Genomic DNA, 20934 nt, shown 5'->3' on the forward strand with positions numbered 1-20934 from the left:
GACTCAATAATCTCAAGTACAGTAATGTCAAGTAAACATGCAACCTAAACTAAGGCATATAAGCCTTAACTCAGTCTTGTTGGAGGGCTTCACTATATTAGTAGGAGGCAACAAGAGTTCTGACAGTATTGTATCTCCTGGATGAGATAGACTTGGTGTTTGTTCATGTGTGTGCGATTTGTGCACGTGTATCTTTGTGATTACAGAAAACAGATGTTGTAAATGTTCAGGTGATCCTGCTGTCAGGAGCATCAGGACAGGAGAGCTGCTGTCAACCTTCAGCTGCCTAATTTAAACATTATGTCAGACTAAGTTGTAGCTGTAATTTGCCTATTTTCGTTGTAGCTTTCTCAGTGTAAGACAAACAGTGCTGGATGGGAGCAGCTACAAAGTTGTGTTTGTAGCCTGACTCCAGTAAGGTTTTAATGGTGATTCCATTAAACTGCTGCTCCTCGGTCACTTCACCTGAGCTGACCATCGCAGTTGCAACCCCAGCATATTTCTTTTTAACCTGACAGCCACATGACCTCTCTCAATCTCCTTCCCCTCCACATGAGCCACATCTTCAGACAGAAAGAGAGATGAGAGTGGGAGACCATGGAAATAGTCTGAGATGACAGCACTCGCACACACTCACAGCAGTAGTGGCGTCTGACAGTGTCAGCTAATGAGACCATTAAAGCGCTGTCTCATTCATTAAGCAGCAATTAAAGAAATGGTCTGAAAGGCTTTGCGTCTGGTCATAATTTATCGAGACGTATGTTACACAATGGCACGTAAAAGTAGATGTATAACACAGTATTCCTTCCCTCTGGAATATGTTTGTGACATCTTCTACAGATACAGTATTTCTTTCAAACACAAGTGGCCATGTAACCACTCACAGTCTTATCGATTTATTGATGGGCAATCACACAGAGAGGCTTAGTGAGTGGATGAGTGGATGCGTGTCTGAGAGTGAGTGAGGTGTGTTACACACTGTTTCTCAGTGGTGCTGACAGAGGTTCACTCTGATCTTGCTCTGAGATATTGAGTGGATGTAGCTGAGCGCTTGCAAAGAGGAGTGTTTGTGTATTTCGCTTGGCAGCATGACAGCAAGGATTTGCAACAGTGCATTGACTGCTTGACTGCCTGGAAGAGTAAATTCTGTGTGGAATGCTGCTGCACCCACTTAAGGTGCCATCTTATTTCACTTTTTGACAATGTGCTGATTTTTTTATAGCTTAAGCTGAAAGTGTCTGAATTAATGACAGTCTGTGTAGCATAGGTGAAATGTAGTTTATATCCAGAAGGTGAAAAGCACCACAGATTTTTACCTCCTGGTTCGCAAACATTCGGCTGAGCTGCACTCCCGTGGTTGTAATGTTTTAAAAGTGTGGGCTCAGAATTTTTCCAAGCTGGCTTCAAACGATATCAGTGGTCCCTTGTCAATGTGGGGATGCACAGCTCCTGAAGCAGGTGAAAAGCAACACCCTGCATTGTTGATTTCGTGTCTCTTGACACCAAAGCAAATGATGGCATAAGCTAAGAGTCTGGGCTTTAGTCCAGTTGTTGCACGTGTACAAGAGAATACATGTGACTGAAAGTTTCCCTCCAAACTAGGCACATTTATCATCGCTTAAAGATGAGGCTGAATTTCAAGAATCTTAAAGTGTGGTGATTGCAGTACCTGTTCTGTTAGCAAAATTTAGAAAATAGCCAAGGCTAGCCCATAAAATAGACTCTTAACCAGACCCCAGGAGACTACAACTACAAGTTCACAGATTTTACTGGCACAAAAGGAACTTTAACCGTGCTGGACACGAGAAGGAGTCTCTGGAAACTAAAGATAGCAACCTGGGAGAGAGGAGATTAGGGTTAGACAAAGCACAAGTGTGCAGAATGGCTGGCTCAGGTTTGAATTGTGAGTTCTTACTTGGGAGTCCGAGTCTGAGGGTGAGTCTGATCTGTAGGTGGGGGAGCAGGCAGGTGAGGATTTGATCAAGTTTTCCCAGAGAAGGTGGAGCAGCTGGAACAGGTGAGTAAAACTGGAAATGTATCCACTCTTAAGCCACACAGGAATCACTGGAGAGCAGAAGCACAAGGAAGTTGGTGCAGGAGATACTCGTGTTAATCTTATGAAAGATTAATAGAATAATGAGGTGTGCCGGCCGGAGAGTAGGCTGTGGGAGCCCTGCCCCATCTGTGTGGAGCCTAGATGGACTGCGCTGATCCTCCTTGGAACAGAAAATGTTAGTATTGCAGAAAAATAGGTTGACCAGCCCAGTATTCTGTTTCCAAAAGGTCAAGGGCAAATAAAACCCCGCCGTGTTAATTTAAAGTGATCTGACATTAAATGAAAAAGAAGACCAAACTAAGTATGTGCGGTATGTTTAATAGAAACTGAGTGTAAGATATATGCTGGAAATTGCATTGTATTATAAAACATGCATATGAAAATCAGAAAAAGTCCATCTTACTGTATGTATATGTGGTGTGGGGGAGGGAATGGCCAGAAGTAGACTGCAAACATGGTTAAAATTGCTGGTCCAAAATCACCACACCACCTCCAGAGAAATGCCATCGAATGGAGCTCTTGACTTATACTGAGCGGTATCACCTGCTCTGTCCAGCTCTACCACTCACCATGACTGTGAAACTGTTCACACACAGCTGCTCAGAGTGGCAGCTCTAATAAACACAGCACATAATCTTGTTCCAGCCTATTTCTCAAAAGTGAACTGTCACAGTAAAGTGACTGCTGCTGGGTTTTGGAGTGTTATTTGGACAAACAAAGACATCTGCAGATGTCACTGAGCTTTGGCTGGCTATTTTATTGATGAAAATTATCATCGTAGCCCTAATAAGTTTAAAGAATTGATAACATTTAAAAAATTATTATAGATATTTACGAACTATTAACATCAACGGTTTAATGTTCATTCTAATGCAGAGCTACTGCATTCTGCTGTATACAGTAGAATTCTACTGTAGTGCTTCCCACAGATGGACTTGACTTGAGGTTCCAGCTAGCCTTTGCACTTTGGTTTTGTGTTTCTCCCGCCAGCTTGGTCAACCAGATTGTTTGTTTTTTTTATGCAGTCACTTTTACAAAAAGTCCCATCTTCCAGCAGGGCACACCATCACGGACTGCAGGTGGCAGAGACACCCCGACTAGAACCTGTCCAATATTTTGGTCCAATTTATGCCATAGCATTAGCACGTGGTGATACTGCAGATGAGTACACTGTATCTGCACTACAGTATATGTAACACTTTACATAGAGAAAAAATAATACATAGAAAACAGTAGCACACATATTGTTTCCTGTGATGATAAGACAAAATATATAAATACATCCCAAGAAGTATGGTATAGGAGAGTATAGTATGAGTCATGTACTCATGGCCTGATTATTTTCTCTCTAGGGACAAGGTTGTACCTAGCATGGAGGCACATGTGTAAGCATATATCCACACATGACATGTCATGTAGTGATGCTACAGTCATGCTATAACTAGAAACATGGATTTTGTATGCATGTATGCACACACATAAGCCTGCCAGGGGACACTAATGAAGATAAAGTACCTAATTAAGCATGACAGTGAGGAGGGATGGGCAGCCATATTAAATAATGTAATGTTAGGTGGGCTTGAACCTATAGGCAGTGTGCTTTAACCAATATAGGACACTTTGTAAATATGTGACAGGAGAATGGACGGATGTTGCTAAGAGAGCAAACTCTGCCTATCTGTATACTCTGCTCACAAAAATAAAGCAACACTTGGAATGCAAGTGTCCACCAAACAACTGTGCCTGTTGATGAATGGCAGCGTTGGCCATCAAGTCATTAAATACACTGCTCCGTACAATAAAGGAACACTTTGAAAACACCTCTGATTTTACAGGGGGGGAAATAAAATCTACTGATATGGACCGGCTAATGTTTTAGGAATGAAAGGATGCCACACAATTTGATGGACATGAAAAGGATCAGGAACTGAGGATCCCCTCCTCGAACTGGACCTTCTTTTACAAGAATGACATCAAGCTTTATGCCAAGTGAGACTTAAGACGTTGACTCGCTGATCCACCTCACTAGGATCTTTATCAAACTCAAACTCAATTACACAGGGGGCCAAAACTCAAAGCACACTTTAGGTCGAAGGCCGGACAGGATAAACATTTATTGAAAACAATTGTTGTTGTTTTTTTGTCAGAGCTGGATGCTTGGCATCTTTTTTTTGGCAACGAGTTTGTTTAGGTTTGGTGTGAGGTTGTGTGTTGTGGAGAATCTCAGGATTACACAGCAGCTCAATCAGCTCCGTCTGAATCTGTACAGGTGCAGTTTCCACGTCCATGGAAATGGGTTGTGAAGCAGCTTGAAATTCTTTTTTGAGCTTCAAAGTCACCAAAGCGCAATTGCACAATGTGCTCAGTTTATCAGCAAAGTGCGCATTTGGGAAGACTGTTGTGCCAGCTTGGTTCAACATTACTTGGCAACAGGGAAAGTGAGGCAAGTTGAAATGCCTTCACTGTATCACACATGTCAGCCATCATGTAGTCACGTCCCTGGAGCTGAAGGTTTAAGACGTTGAGATGAGCTGTTACGTCAGCCAGAAATGCCAATTCCACTTTTCATTTGCTGATGGTTTAAACCTTCAGCTCGGATAAAGTTTACAGTTTGTGTTACAGTGTTCATTACATGCTCTAGTTTTAGGACTTTATTACACAGCGTTTCCTGGTGTATCGTGCGATGATATGCTGTTAACTCACCTTTACAGTTCTCCTCCAGCATCTTTACTTGCATCCTTCCCACTAGTCTATATTCACAGTGCTCCATCTGTTATAAGTCCAACAAGTTTGTCCCAGGGCAGTTTCATGTCGGTTACATTTTGACGTTTTCAAAACTTGGTAACTAAACTTGGTAAATGGCTGGGCTGATACAGCTATCTCCTCTGGTACAATAAAACTTCACAGCAGCTTCACTGTGTTATTTTGCTCTGGTGAAAAGCATCTGCTGAAATGTTAGATTCTTCTTTAACTCTTCTACTTTCTTTATCTTCTGCTCTGCATTTAGGTTTTTCAGTTTATCCTGATGTTTTGTCTTGTAGTGCTGCCTTGGATTAAATTCCTTAATTACTGCCACATTAGCTCCACAAATAAGACACATGGGTTAACTGAAAATGTCAGTAAACAAACTCACCCTCCCATCGGTTTTGAAAGGCTCTGTTTTCAGAATCATCTTTCCTCTTCGCCATTGGAATGTGGTAATGTTCCCAGGTAGCAAGGCAGCTGAAGCGCTGCATTATGGGATCTGTAGTTTGTGCATTATCAGCACTTCATATCGCCAGGTCATTAATAACAATAATAATAGATCTAAATAAAATGATCTTGCAGGCTGGATACAAATGCATGGTGGGCCAGATGAGTTTGACACATATGATCTACAGTGAGGACAAGGCTAAGTGTAGATGAATGGTTGCAAAGACAGTGGAGGTGAGCTGCACTGAAAAGATGGAAGTACTAGAAGGCAGAATAGCAGATATACAGGATAGCTACAAATGCCTGGGTATCTCACAGATGAGCGAGAACCATGATGCATGGAGGTCAGCCACAGCCAAATACCTCCAGAATGTAAAACTGGCTGTGAGAAACCACCTGAACTGTAGAAATAAGATCCAAGCCACCAATGAATACAGTAAATACTATGGGTCACGAGATAGCCGGAATAATAAGCTGGCTACAGGAGGAGATAGATGCCACTGATGTCAAGACACGATAACTCCACCTGAAGTCTAGCACCCTGAAGCTCCTCTCAGATGAGCTGCTCCAAGAATACCTCTGGCAGTTAAAGACAGAAAGTGGTGAGGAATAAGAGGAGCTGTCATGGATGACCAAGCCCCTGCATGGGACGCGCCACTGACAGATAAAAACCCCACCAGTGGTTAGAAAAGACCAACCTAATTGATAGCACAGAGGCTCGGATCATGGCGGCACAAGAGCAGGCCCTAACCAACAGGCTCCAGCAGAACGTCTTAACATGCACCTGGTGTCCATCAGCTCGTTTAGGGTTAGGTACCCCTCTGTAAGTAATTTTATCTGGCATACCTGAGTCTTATAATAGGGACCACTAATATACAAAGAAAATTTGAGTAAAATCAGTTTTCAAATTTTGGACTAAAACCCTTTACCGCTGCATGTTTTACCCTAGCATTGACACTAAACAAAAGTTCCAAAAGGCGACTATAGACACTAAATTGAAACCAGCAAACCCACTCAGGAAAAATTACTCAAATGAAATTGAACTGAAAATAAAATGTATTAAAACGAAACGGAATGTGAAATATAATGTACCTTTAATAATACTGCTAGTACAGCTAGGGGGGTGATTTGGTATAGTTTAATAAGAGCTATTTACCAGTTGGAACCTTAAATGTAAGCTGTAATCTTAAAGATGATATATTTATATACGTAATACTCCAGTGGGAGAGGACCATATACGGCAATGAATTTTTCAGTTTTATTATTGGACATAAATGGATGTATATTAGTCGGAAATATATTAACTGTGTGTTTTTCTTTGTTCTTTTTCTAAATCTTTGATTTGAAAATGGTAAGATGTCTTGCTGAAATTTGATGAAGTATACTGTACTTGTACTTTATTCCTGTGCTTGAGGTGTGTACATCAGTTAAACATGACAGCTTTCATGTCAGCTGTAGTTTTTATCCATCATTTTTTTTTGTTCACTTCGTCCAGCTTTACTAAAAAAAAAGAACTGAAGATGAGAACTTTTTCCTATTTAAAATGAAATGTGCATTTTTAGTTCATATGATCTCGATTGACATAGCTCACGTTCCTTTCCCCTCATCTGGAAGCCCTGCAGTGAACACCCCACGACGACTGCTGACTATGGTTACCTGTGTGAGTGACAGCGGAGCGCGTCTGATGGCATGTGCTTGTACTTTGGTTAGTCATAGTTGTATGTCTGTCTGTGCGTATGCAGCACTTACTCGGTATTATGTCATGAACCTACCCGACACCACCGTGCGTCTACTTAGTTCCATCATGTCGCCATAGTAACCTCGTAGAGCAGGTAGCTCAGAAGATAGAGCAGGTCGTCTACTGAGCAGAAGGTTGATGGTTCGATCCTTGGCTCTCAGAGTCCACATGCCAAATATCTTTGGGCAAGATACTAGTTCATCTCCGATGCATCCATCGAAGTATGAATGTGTGTGAATGTTAGAAAGCACTTGAAAGCATAGAAGAATGTGTTGTGTGAATGGGTGAAGGTGGCATGTTGTTTGAAGCACTGAGTGTTCTGGGTAGAAAAGCGCTATATAAGAAACAGTCCTCAGTCCATTTACCTGAAACTATTTCATAGTGGCATCCAGTTTCACTGGTCAGCCAGACTTAGGAATGCAAAGATTCAAGCTATTAGGTAGTGACAAATGTGGATGTTAAGAAATACATTGCTTACACATACACATGTTATTGTCTAGCCCAATCTCATAGCAAAATGTAAAATACTCATGAAATTTGTTTTTGTTCTGGTACTTGAATTGTGAAACATTTTAGTGATAGTGACCACAAATCTTTAAGTAATGTGTTTCAATAGGAAATGTATTTCCTGTCAGCAACACGTATCTTGTCTCATATTCGGCAGCAGCAACCTGGCTATCAAGAAAACAGCTTTTAAATAAATAATAGCCACTTTATTTTAAGTTGGTGATGTTTTTGTAAACCTGATCTATTAATTTTATTTCTCATTGAATTATGAACATATTAAATATTACAAATGTGTTAAAAGAAGGCAAAAGATAAAAGAAAATTCTGCTACAGCTCACTCTCGAATATTTTTCGAGCACTCACAGAGCTGGACTTCTTTAGTATTTGGAAATTCTTTGGTGTAACATTGTACAATGTGTTTCATTGAAAAAAGCAAGCACCACAGTCCAAGTTACATCTCTATTACTAAACTCTCTCTAACTGAAATGAAATAATGAAAAGGAGAAAGCAGACGAACAGTATAGGGAAAGACTGTACAGGTATGCACTCAGCAGGCAAGCTACAAGCACTCTCCTGGGATGTATTATCATGTCTTCTGCTTCACTGTACAATGGCAGAATTTCCTCTGAGGTTTGGTTGCAGTTTCCCTGTGGAATATCCTCTTAAGTCTGCACCAATCTCACTATATCCAACATTCATTCTCTCGTCTGCTACCACATGCCACACAGCCTATCCTTTCATATTCTGTAAATGCGCATATGAGCTAAAAAAGCCAAACGCTTCATCCCCAATACAGGTGGTCACCGGGAGAAAATGGTAATGTAGCACCACAGAGCAGGACACAAGGCAGACACACAATAAGTACCATGCTGTCACTCTAGCCTTTTCCTTTTCATCCCTTTTTATTTCCGTTACTTTCCTTGTAACATTTACTTTATCATTAAATTGTATTCAAATTGATATTGTGACACAAAGCAGCAAGCATTGGCATTGAAACATAAATATATTACAGACTGTTGTTTCTACCTTCATAATGAAGCAGGTGATTTTTTATTTTTTTAAATAATATAACTCCTTGGATGCTTAAATTTTTGAGTGACAGGTTTGCAGACACAGGGAGCAGTAGCTGCTCAGTACAGTATCTGCATCCCTTGCAGTAATTCAAACTGAACCATACCTGTCAACAGTACCCTGTCTTGGTGTCTTTTCAGGCATGTTTAATGCGTGGTCATGGATGGATGGTTATGATGAATTATATGGCTGTGTGGTACACAGAAGAGTAGGGGAGGTGTGTATAGAACATTAAGATCCACAATTTGCAAAGACTATACCCATATTCATATTTATACAAGCAGTGTTTTTATATCTGCGTGTGCGTGTGTGTGTGTGTGTGTGTGTGTGTGTGTGTGTGTGTGTGTCATTAATAACCTTTCTGTGTGGAACTTCAGGAAGCAGTTGCTTGTAAATGTGAGCTGGACATCACATTTCTGACTTTTGGAGTAGCATTGAATCCTGGTACCTCATGACCCCTTTGCCGTCCTATCTATGTTCCTAACACACATACACCAACACAAATGTTGGTGTTGGTGCTTAACCACACACATTACGTAAACTTACCCCGAACTGACCCCTGACCTCCTAACTGCACCTCAAAACTGTTCCACTTTTCCTCACTGTCCTTATCATCAAGTTGACTGCCGACAGTAGGGCACGGTGTTCACAGGGATAAGGAACATGCAAATATGTGCATGCTTATATTATGACACAACATTCTGATCTGACATGCCATTCTGTAGTCAGCTGACCTGTCAAATGTATAAATATGATTTTGGAATTTCTATAAAATATTTTTATATGTGATTTAGATATTTAATTTTCTTTATGCAAAGTTTCATCAAGATCGGTCTTCTCATCTAGGAGGATATAAGGAACACACATAAAATCTTTATATTATGACAATTACAATTAGAAAAGTGGTCCAAAGGTATAATGTTTCATGATGATATTTCAGTTTGAACATGGATTAAAAAGGATATTAATCTCATGCAGATTTGATTGTTGAACTAGCGCAATGATACTGGAGAACACTAGCTGTTGGACTCCATGTATACATGTGTTGTTACACCAGCAGAAGGACAATGATCTCAAAAATAAAACTAGGTCTGATTTCAATTTAAGCACACTTCCTGTATGCTTTGTGTGCATATCAGAGTTAGCTAATCAGCCAACATCATTTAGGATTATATACATAATAAATAGTAAATAAAATGAAAATAGATCTGTTCAAAATGCCAGATATACACTAGATGAAAAGCTCTCTTTTCCAAGTACTTGCAATAATTGTACTAAATAGACAATAAGCCTTGGTTGCTAATTAACCAAATACTTATATACCTGAATTAATTTAGCATAGTGTTAGTACATTATTTATTCCAGAGATCATGAAAACTGATCAAACTGATAAAAGATAGAACATTTAAATGCAATCCAATCTAGTGCTTCCAGAGGGACAAAATCCTTGGTGAAAAATCTGAAAGTTATTTGAAACAAATATGTGGCTGAATCAGACAAATGCATTCAAAATCTTCTGAAGTCTGTGTTCCCCTGTGTGTTGACGCAGACTGTCTCACTGCTAGTTATCAATTTAGTTTTTATATTTTTGTTTTTTCCCCTCATTAAATACCATGAAAATAGTCAAAGGAGCTTGCAAAGAAAAGCGTCTGGACTTCTTTAAGTTGCTTGAAGACGTTTCACCTCTCATCCGAGAAGCTTCTTCAGTTCTAAGGTCAAATGGTGGAGAGTCCCAGATATAAACCTAGTGGGAGTGACCCCCCACAGAGGGACAAAAGGACCCCCTGATGATCCTCTAATCGCCTGAGCCAAGGTGGGAAACTGGGCGTGGGTCCCAATCAGCCAGAGTTTCGGGTGAGCTCATTGTGAAACCTGGCCCCACCTTATCATGCGATTTCCTGAGGTCAGATGGCCCAGGATGTGAGTGGGCGTTATGGCGTCTGGGAAGGGATCTCAAAACTGGATTATAGATGGCAGAGAGTTGGTGTCGTAAACCCCCGCCTCTGTTCAAAGATGGTCGCTCACAGTGGACATAGATGGCTTCTTTCACTCCTCTTTCAAACCATCTGTCCTCTCTGTCCAAAATGTGAACATTGGCATCCTCGAAAGAGTGTCCTTTATCCTTAAGATGCAGATGGACTGCTGAGTCTTGTCCTGTGGAGGTGGCTCTTCTGTGTTGTGCCATGCGCTTGTGAAGTGGCTGTTTGGTCTCTCCAATGTAGAGGTCTGAGCATTCCTCGCTGCACTGTACAGCATACACCACACCTCTTAGAAGAGGTTTACAAGTTTGTGGACAAGGCTCAGCGGGCCCAACACTCTAAAGGAAAAGAAAGACAACGCAGGAAATTTCACACCTTGCTTTCAAAAACACACACTCCTCATCCTGAACCTACACAACCCAGAGAAGAAAACACACCTGATGCCAGTCAGGAGAAATGGGTGAAGAACTTTTCAGACAGGATTCTCACTGAACCTGAAAAGAGAGTATTAGCCAAAGGACTCAATTTTGCCATTTCTCCGCAACAGTTGCCCATAGTGGACCTCATCACAGCCACAGAATCTGCCATACGGATTAATAAATTATCACAGACAGAAGCAGAGCAAATCAGGATGAAAGTCTCAGCCACGCTCTCCAGTGCCAAAGTCCCTCCATCCAACCTCACAATACAAGAAAAGAAGGCCGTCGCTTCCCTGAGCAAAGACCACAACATCACTGTTTTACCAGCTGATAAGGGAAGATGTACCGTGGTCCTAAACACTACAGATTACCATACACAGATCACTACTCTCCTCAGTGACAACAATACCTACGAAGCCCTAAAGCGAGACCCCACAAGCAGCTACAAAAAGAAAGTTATAGCTTGCCTTCAAGACTTTGAAAAGGACAAAATCATTGACCGCCTTACATATCACCGCCTTTACCCAGGGGATGCCATACCCTGCATCTATGGACTTCCTAAGATCCACAAGGAAGCTGTCCCACTCAGACCCATAGTCAGTAGCATAAACTCAGCCACTTACAACATTGCTAAACACCTTGCTACCATCCTTGCACCTCTCGTGGGGAACACCCCACACCACATCAAGAACTCCACCGACTTCACCGACAAGGTCCTGAAACTTACCCTGGATCCAGATGAAACCATGGTGTCCTTTGATGTAGTCTCTCTCTTCACTTGCATACCCACCACGGAGGCCGTGGAGACTGTCAGAAAACAACTACAAGAAGACAGCTCCTTGGAGGACAGGACCAACTTCACACCCGATCAGATCTGCACACTGTTAGACCTCTGCCTCACCACTACATATTTCAAGTACAACGAAGGCTTTTACAGACAAAAACATGGCTGTGCCATGGGCTCCCCCGTGTCACCTATTGTAGCCAACCTTTACATGGAGGAAGTGGAAAGGAAGGCTCTTGGCTCTTTCAAAGGAAGAGTACCCAGCCACTGGTACAGATATGTGGACGACACCTGGGTCAAAATCAAGACACAAGAAGTGGAATCCTTCACTGCGCACATTAACTCTGTGGATAAGAACATCAAGTTCACCAGGGAAGACACAAAGGGCGACTGTTTGCCTTTCCTGGACTGCGCTGTGCACATTGAAGAGAACGGCAAACTCAACATCGAAGTTTACCGGAAGCCCACACACACGGACCAGTACCTCCTCTTTGACTCCCATCACCCTTTGGAACACAAACTTGGAGTAATCAGGACCCTACACCACCGGGCAGAACATGTCCCCTCTAAGCCTGAAGGGAAAAAGAAGGAACACACACATGTAAAGGAAGCACTCAAAACGTGCGGCTATCCTAAATGGGCGTTCTTAAAGTCAGCAAAGAGGCACAGAAAAGAAGATCAGACACCAGCGAGGGAGGACAGACGCAACAACATTGTCATCCCCTATGTAGCCGGCGTATCAGAGAAACTCAGGAGAGTTTTCTCCAAGCATGACATCCCAGTGTATTTCAGACCCACCAACACGCTCAGACAGAAACTGGTTCACCCGAAAGACAAAACACCAAAACACAAACTTAACAATGTGGTGTATGCTGTACAGTGCAGCGAGGAATGCTCAGACCTCTACATTGGAGAGACCAAACAGCCACTTCACAAGCGCATGGCACAACACAGAAGAGCCACCTCCACAGGACAAGACTCAGCAGTCCATCTGCATCTTAAGGATAAAGGACACTCTTTCGAGGATGCCAATGTTCACATTTTGGACAGAGAGGACAGATGGTTTGAAAGAGGAGTGAAAGAAGCCATCTATGTCCACTGTGAGCGACCATCTTTGAACAGAGGCGGGGGTTTACGACACCAACTCTCTGCCATCTATAATCCAGTTTTGAGATCCCTTCCCAGACGCCTTAACGCCCACTCACATCCTGGGCCATCTGACCTCAGGAATTCGCATGATAAGGTGGGGCCAGGTTTCACAATGAACACACCCGAAACTCTGGCTGATTGGGACCCACGCCCAGTTTCCCACCTTGGCTCAGGCGATTAGAGGATCATCAGGGGGTCCTTTTGTCCCTCTGTGGGGGGTCACTCCCACTGTGTTTAAATCTGGGACTCTCCACCATTTGACCTTAGAACTGAAGAAGCTTCTCGGATGAGAGGTGAAACGTCTTCAAGCAACTTAAAGAAGTCCAGATGCTTTTCTTTGCAAGCTCCTTTGACTACGATGACCTGGATGACTGAGAACCTTCACAGACATACCATGAAAATAGCGTTATCATAAATGACAATAGTGTTGCCATTTTTGTTATTTGTGTGTTACAATTTTCATGAAAAAACTAAAAGAAAACACGTTTTAATCTTTTGAGCTGGGGTGCTGTGGACACCCGAGTTTGTGAAAGCAATAACTCAAGAACAAGGCAAGATTGAATTTTCAAATCAATACCATGGTTGCATCTCCTGAAAATCTCTGTTAAGTTTAAATCTTAGTGACCTTGAGTTCAAGGTCAGAGGTCAACTTTCTGAAAACCAGAGGATTTTCACATTTATAACATAGGTATGTCTACTAGGAGGCTGAAGGGTAGCACTATATTTATATATTTATAAAGAATTACAAACAACAATTAGTTGATGCTTTAAGCAGGTTTATTTAATTAATATCCAATTTATTTCCAATTAATTTCAAATTCATCTTTAACATTTGTTGTAGGTCTGATTGAAGGACTGATGTGATGCTAAGTTTTCCACTGCTCCGCTTTGAATATTGAGAGATTAGTTAATGAACTTTAAGCCAATTGTGCCCAAGTTTAAGACCATATTCATTGGTTGTTTTTGTTATTTTTGGGGGGGCTTTTTTCACAAGAATTGCTAGCTTCCCTAGAGTTTTGGCCACCCCAACAATCAGACGATTGCTAAGAAAGCACAAGGTTTTGTCCCCCTGTGATATTCATGTCAGTGCAGGGGGAACTCTTAGAGAGGCAAGGGACGAAAAAGGGATGCTTCAGAACCTCTGAGGGTGTTATGCGCTGATTTGCATCCAAGGCCAACATCTGTTTGGTGAGCCTGATAAATAATGGTTGGCATTTTCAGGTCCTCGCCTAACCTTCATTCGTTTTACGAGATCATTGAGACGCTTAAGTTTTATAAATCGAGTTTCCTTGGATTGATAATCTGTCTCGTATTGAAATTGTTCTTTGGTCTTAAATGTTGTTGTAGTTGTCTTCGATGAAATAGTCATCAGTGTACAAGCCAGAATCCTGAGGATGATCTGGTAGCTGACCCTGAGTTTCAATTATGAATTTCAAAACATCATAATCGTCTTCCCCAGGATAGAGAGGCACCCCTGTAGAAAGCTCCACAGCTACCAGCCCCAGAGACCACATGTCAATTGCTTCATCATATGGAGTGCCAAGCATAACCTCAGGTGCACAATAACGTCCCCACACGGTCACCAGGAATCACTGCAGAGCGGGACATGCGAGTTTGACTTTGACTGGAGACTCATGGCGATTCACAACCAGAACCCAGGTGGAACAGAGCATTTTCGTTCATCCTGTAAACTTCGTAGCAGTAGCAGTAATGCAAGTTACTTCCCTCAAGTGAAAGCTTTAAATGTGTTTTTGTATATGAATATTTCATACTTTAAGGCTGCCTGTTTATCTAAGGGAGATGAACAATACATTATAATTGTACATAATAATATCACAGATAGATTAAATAAATAGATTTTAGATAGATGTGATGCGAAATATGCATTTTTTTTTTTTGGTAATATGCTGGAAAAGCTTGAAAATGGACCTTGAAAGTGCTTAAAAAGCTTGAATTTGACCTTGAAAAAGGTATATGAACCCTGGAGATTGTCTTATCTCTACTTCTCTGGTGGATTCATGGTGATTTATGTTTACATAATATTTACCTCCAAGGTAGATATTATATGAAACATTAAAACACAAAATACCTTCATGTTATTGATCTGTTACCAGTGAACCTAGTAAGTTAAAATGTTTCATTTTAGTGCCTCTTGCTTTTCCAGCCTTTTGTTTCCCTGTCCCAACTTTTTTTCAAATGTTTCTGCACTCAAATTCGAAATGAGTTAATATTTTTCATGAAATATGAACGTCTCAGCTTACACGTTTGATATGTTTTCTATGTAAAATTTGGGTTCAAGAGATTAGAAAAATCATTGCGTTCTGTTGTTATGTCAGTTTTACATAATTTCACAAAATCTACGTATTGCTTTTGATTTTGTAGGAATTCAGGTGACGCTGGCTTTGCTGAATAGAGAACTACATTTTTGGTTAGCTAAACATATTCTTAAGGGCCCAGATCCACCAAAGAACTGCCATTTTACTTCAGCTGTAAAGCCTGCTATTCCATATCATTGCCTTTCTCTGCTTCATCCTTTCCTGCAACACGGCTGCAAAACATTTGGTTTTTTTGCATTTTGATAAATATAGTTGAACACAGTGCTATTTATAGAAACCCAGTGTGCTGTGCACCTAAGTTGTTTCTGTTGCATGGTGGGAGGGGAGATGGGTCAGAGGTGGAGTGCTTGAGGTTACTGTAACCCAGATGACAGAGCTGGAATGATTGGCCTTGCGGCACTCAGTGTGCCGCCACGCTTAATGCTCCCGCAGGAACATGGTTACACAAGATGCATGTCTCATCTGCCTTTTGTTCTGTGGGGAGAGGGAAGTTATTCAGAAATGTCAATTGACTGTGGAACTAAGAGCTTGTGCATTACAGCCATTATTCTGTTTGTGTATGGGCTGGTTATTTTTTAATATATATATTTTTTTAAAAGCAGACAAAATATAGAGAAAGTATGTCTGAAAATGTTTTGTTATATAAAACCACTTTTGCAGAATGCATAATCATGCATTCACTTATTTCACTTAACTTTGTCCCTTGGGTTGGAAGTGCCACTAATGATTGGCCTGATAGGTTTGTAGTGAGTCTGTTTTTCATGAAACCTTCCTTAACATTCCAATATCTGTTTGTCTCCTTTCGGTCTTTTTTTCTTTCACTTAGGATATCATGTTTCCAGCTCCATGGTTGTGGAGGAGGCAAGATGGGAAAGTCGTCACCTTCTACAGGAAGACAACCACTCCAAGCTGTACTCTGAGCCTGAGAAGAACTGCACCGAACCAGGTGAGAGTAATTTAAATGTGTCTCATATGCAAGTGTCAGTGTGGGAGGTTTCTGAAAAGCTTTTATTAGAGCAAGCGGATGTTAAGTGGTGCGTACTTCTATAGTACCCAAGCCTAGTGTGCATCAACTGTGATGGGCTAGAGACTAAGGAACTCAGGTTTTGGGCATTTTGGGCCTTTTTGTGTTCAGGGACAGTTGAGAGAGAGGCAAGAAATGTGGAAGAGTGAGTAGGCGAATGTCATGCAACATTGTCCTAGAGATCCACTCCTCTGGCAATATATGCTATGCCCTATCCACTTGGCTGCAGGTTCACCCCATCAGATTCTTTCTTGGTTCTGCTGACCAGGGGTTAAAGGTAGTTATGCTACAACATTTTAGGACATTTACACACAGTTGATAAGTTTGTAAAATCTTTCCTGTCATTTGTGTTTTTTTTTCATCCAATAATTGGCCCGACAGTAGGGTCTCACCTGTCATTTAGCTGGTCATCCAGCTGACTAGGCATATCTTACTTGTGAATGTCGTAACTAGAAAAATCATGTCTGGATGGAAATGTTAGCTAACATGGTCCATCATACTAACTTAGATGCCTAACAGACCTCATTTTATGTAACACAGCAAGCAGATAGCCAGAAATCTGCCATTTATATCAGCTGCGCAACATGTATCTGGCATTAGTAGCTTTATCACATCAAGTTCAGCTTCGTTGTCATTATATTGATTTGTTGTACAACATATACATACAGTACATACAGTACTGCAGCACAATGTCACAGTCGCTACAGGAAAAGCAGCAGTTGATACGACCAAAATTATTGTAACTTGTTGCCTTTGAAACTATTATTGTGAAAACGGGAACCAGATCAGAGGAAATTAGAGCAATGGCATCTTCATTTTGGTTAGTCATGAAGACCATAAAACAGCAGTAAGATGGGGTCAGACAGTTCGTGATAATATGACAACATATACTACATATATAGACATTCACATTGAACAGTCATTGTCATTAACTGCATACACTGAGAGAATAGGCAAAACATTTTAGATTTTAAACAGTTAAACAAGTTAACTAGAATGCAACCTGTTGGAAAACAGTTGTGTCATGTCCCTTATTGCAAAAAAACATGTTGCAGATGAGTTGTGTTCATCATCCCAGATTGACTCACATTGATATCAATATCTTGGCTGCCTGTTTGCGTTTACACTACAGATGGGATTTATTTGCTGTCAGTCTCTCTCAGGCAGTCTGTGTGAGGGTGATTGAGCATTTCTTTGGAGACAGGTTACCTCCCACCAGATGACCCAGGCGGTCACCTTACGATCAAAAGTTGAGGTTGTTGCACTCTCGACCTCTTGGTCATGTGGTCACCTCAACTACTTGCAGTTGGTCATTAAATGCAATAAATACATGCAATGTAAATACAAAGCAACTAAGGATTTATTTTCAGTTTGCAATGTGGTTGCTATCCTGTTTTTGCAATGACTGAGCAGAGCTCAACTCAGCTGACACATAGAGTGCAGTTTTTGTTTTTTTTAGAGCACTGGTTTATGAAATTGCTGCACATATCTTTTTTCTGAGCTGAACCTAATGGGGTTCCATCATAATGAAAATAACTGCTAGTTTTAGGACTGTTATTTTCAATTATATCTCAATTGTTGTTATTGGCTCTCTTTGTCTTCCACTATGCTTTGCCCTTTTAATACCTGAGAAAAAAACCCACACCGCCTACATCCTTCCTTTTACCTTTCGACACACACAAGCACGCAAAGAACACAAACCTCTTCCAGGTAGAAATCCTCTCTGCTCTCCTTCAGAGCGAATGCTGCCAGCATCCGTATATATTTGTGTGTGAGTCTCTTCCTCAGTGTGCACCAAACTCTCTCATGCCTTATGTTTATTTTCTCTGTGGGCTTGTCAGTGTGTGTGTGTGTGTGTGTGTGTGTGTGTGTGTGTGTGTCTGTGTGTGCGTGTGTGGGTGGGTGGGTGGAGAGATGGAGCAGGACATCCAAACATTTGTGTGTTTTCCCTGTGGCGTGGAGTGTGTGAGTGTTTTTCATGTGGAATCCTGTGGCTTTACAAGGCTAACGTCCTGCCAAGCATTCTCTTGATCTCATTGTAAACACACAGCCCTCGTCTAATGCACACATGTAAATGCACTCCGTCCTGCATTTTGGATATGCAAAGACCCTCCTCGGTCATATTGGATTCATACGGACCTTCTATATATAGGCACTACATATTTTCTAGCCTGTTTCTGTTTAATTACACTTTGTCTCCTAAAACTCTAATTACCTTAATAGGGATTATTCCTGCTTTTTTGCGCTAATAGGGGCATTCACAATGCACTCCTTATGCTTCACTTCCCCACTTCTGTCTCTCTGTCGCGCCTTTATCATCTGTGTAGTTCTCTGTCGTCCCCCCGGAGCGCTCGCTGTCTCCTGCTTCTTCTTTGTTTTTCTTTTCTCTCTGTGCTTTTTCCCTCCTCCTTCACAGATGCAATCATCAGTTCAATTGCGAGGGGTTGAGTGAAGTCGTCACGCGCTGCAGAAACGCGGCACAGAGACACACACTCGCTGAGACGACACGTGCACGTGCATCTCTGTGCATGCAGCTGATGTGGCAACACGTGCATGCACATATCCATCTAGAGGAACGTTTTCTCTCATGTGGAGCAACTGCACATTATTCTTCTCAAACCCAGTGGCACATCTTTGCAAGGAGCTTAATTAGATTTGTTAAACTTTATACAAGATTAGATTCAAAACGAAACAGCATCTTGAATTTAAGAAGATTAGCTCTTGTTGTTTAATATTGCCAGAAGCAGTGGATTCATTAAGTTGAGATGAGCTATTTTGTCAGTGAGCACTGGCGATGCACTGTATGTGAGTATGTGCTGTAATGAGTTCCGCTTTGCACATAGAAACAAACAAAACCAAGAACTGCCAGGCTTCAAATTCAAATATTAGCCACACTGATGCTAATATTGAACAAGCCTGACACGTCTCCTGAGCAATTCCAGTCCATTCTGCTTTAGCTAGTCTTTTAACATCTTCCTGGTTAAATAGTCTTCTGACCTGAGCTTTGGTCTTCAGTTCACTCCACAGATTTTTGAGTCAGGGCTTCAATAACCTTCACTTTCATCTGGACGTAGTTTTTCACCAAGATCAACATATGTTTTATTACTCGTACCACCGTGTTTCACTGTGGAGACAGTTTTCTTTGGGTTGTTTGCCTCTCCCGGCTTTCTCGCGCACTTCATGCGTAATCTTACTCCAGGTTGTCCTTACCATACTTCAGTCTGGTTTAAAGGTGTCTCTTCTGCAGAAGTGGAACTTTTCTTGCTTTGCTAGACACATCTCTCACTAGTTCTTTTCAGAGTATTTGAAATTTTTCGTATTCTGTACTGTCTTTGAATTTCTTGATGGTACTTCTCACTCCAGTTCTTGACACTTGAAACACTGTGATAGCTTTGTATATCCATCTCCTGCTTTGTGAACATCAACGATTCTTTATCTCAAGCATCTGATTTCCTTTGTTTTTGGCAGGATAGCTCAAATCCTTGTTGAACATTTTATACTGACAGTAAAGTTGAAGAACCCTTAGTTGTAAATTGATTTCATAACAATTCATTACAGTTTCTTATAATCCCTTTCTACGTAAAAAAAAAAAAAAAAAAGCACTTGGAATTTTTAATAAGCAAAAGCCAGTCTATCAACATTCTCCTCTTCAGGCACAATGTGTGACAGGTTACCAGCTCCCCTACTTTTAGATTGGGAGGTGGACTAAACCTAAAGATGTATATTTTGCTAGGTGGCTCAGAGTTGGAAAGATATGTTTCTTCTACCATTTGAGAGGATCTGTCTGAATTTCTACATTAACGAACTGTAAGTAGCTTGAAAGTTAATTTCCCATTGCCTCTCTTTGTGTCAGTTGAGGTTACCGTGCTCTCCTTTGTTGAAGCTTAGTTCTTAGTTGTTGGTTCTTGGCCTTGGGTAGATGGGCCCAGATGAGTGAGTGTTGTTTCTGTATTTCAATTTTTTTTTTTTTTCCACTGGAAAGTATTTGAATCTAAACCAGAAATGACATCATTTCCAACAAGTCGCTAGCTGACTAAGCAGCATACATTGCAGTAATTTAAAGTAAAGGTTTCAAAAACTGTCAATGTGCCGTTATGGGTGCATGTCTGATGCAGGGGCGTTAACACCTTTCTTATATCACCACTCTGAAGACCGATGAGCGTTGTCTACAGGTTTACTGACATTCAAAAGGGTAAAACTAAAATCAAGACAAAAAATACAGTCATGACATGCATATGTGCAGCATAATATGCATTTATATACCACCCTGCTACTACATAGCATATGTCTAATTGTCTAATTAATGTCTAATTGATGAGATGAGATAGCCCTTATTTGTCAGTTGCAGGTCTTTTGCCCACAACCGAGATGTGTTATGCGAAGTTGTACTATCGATGCTATCCCAGACGACCTCCAAAATCGCGGGTAACTAGTAGGGGTGCAACGATACTCGTATCGATATTGAACCGTTCGATACAGTGCTTTCGGTTCGGTACGCATATGTATAGAACAATACAAAAATGTTAATTTATTTTATCAACTTTTCTTCTGACAATGCTGTCTGTGTTGAGAGCTCAGTGGATCTGCGTTTGACTACTCCGCCTAGGCTTCACTGCAGATCCACTGAGCGCAGCACAAGCCAGCAAGACAGAAGCTAAGCTCGTTGCAACATGGCAAAT

The 20934-nt window shown here is 41.2% G+C and overlaps 1 protein-coding gene across 1 annotated transcript in view; it reads left to right on the forward strand.

Moving 5' to 3' along the window:
- slc24a3 (solute carrier family 24 member 3) overlaps nt 1-20934 on the forward strand; it is a 125637-nt gene that overhangs the window by 30768 nt on the left and 73935 nt on the right. Inside the window, exon 2 of the mRNA XM_085297682.1 lies at nt 16058-16177. Coding sequence (XP_085153808.1) covers nt 16058-16177 — 120 coding nt within the window. The remainder of the gene's footprint in view (nt 1-16057; nt 16178-20934) is intronic.

The sequence above is a fragment of the Mchenga conophoros genome, linkage group LG13, assembly GCF_057382185.1.
Source record: "Mchenga conophoros isolate Kocher_MC1m ecotype Shallow Benthic linkage group LG13, M_conophoros_male_GT1.1, whole genome shotgun sequence".
NCBI lineage: Eukaryota > Metazoa > Chordata > Actinopteri > Cichliformes > Cichlidae > Mchenga > Mchenga conophoros.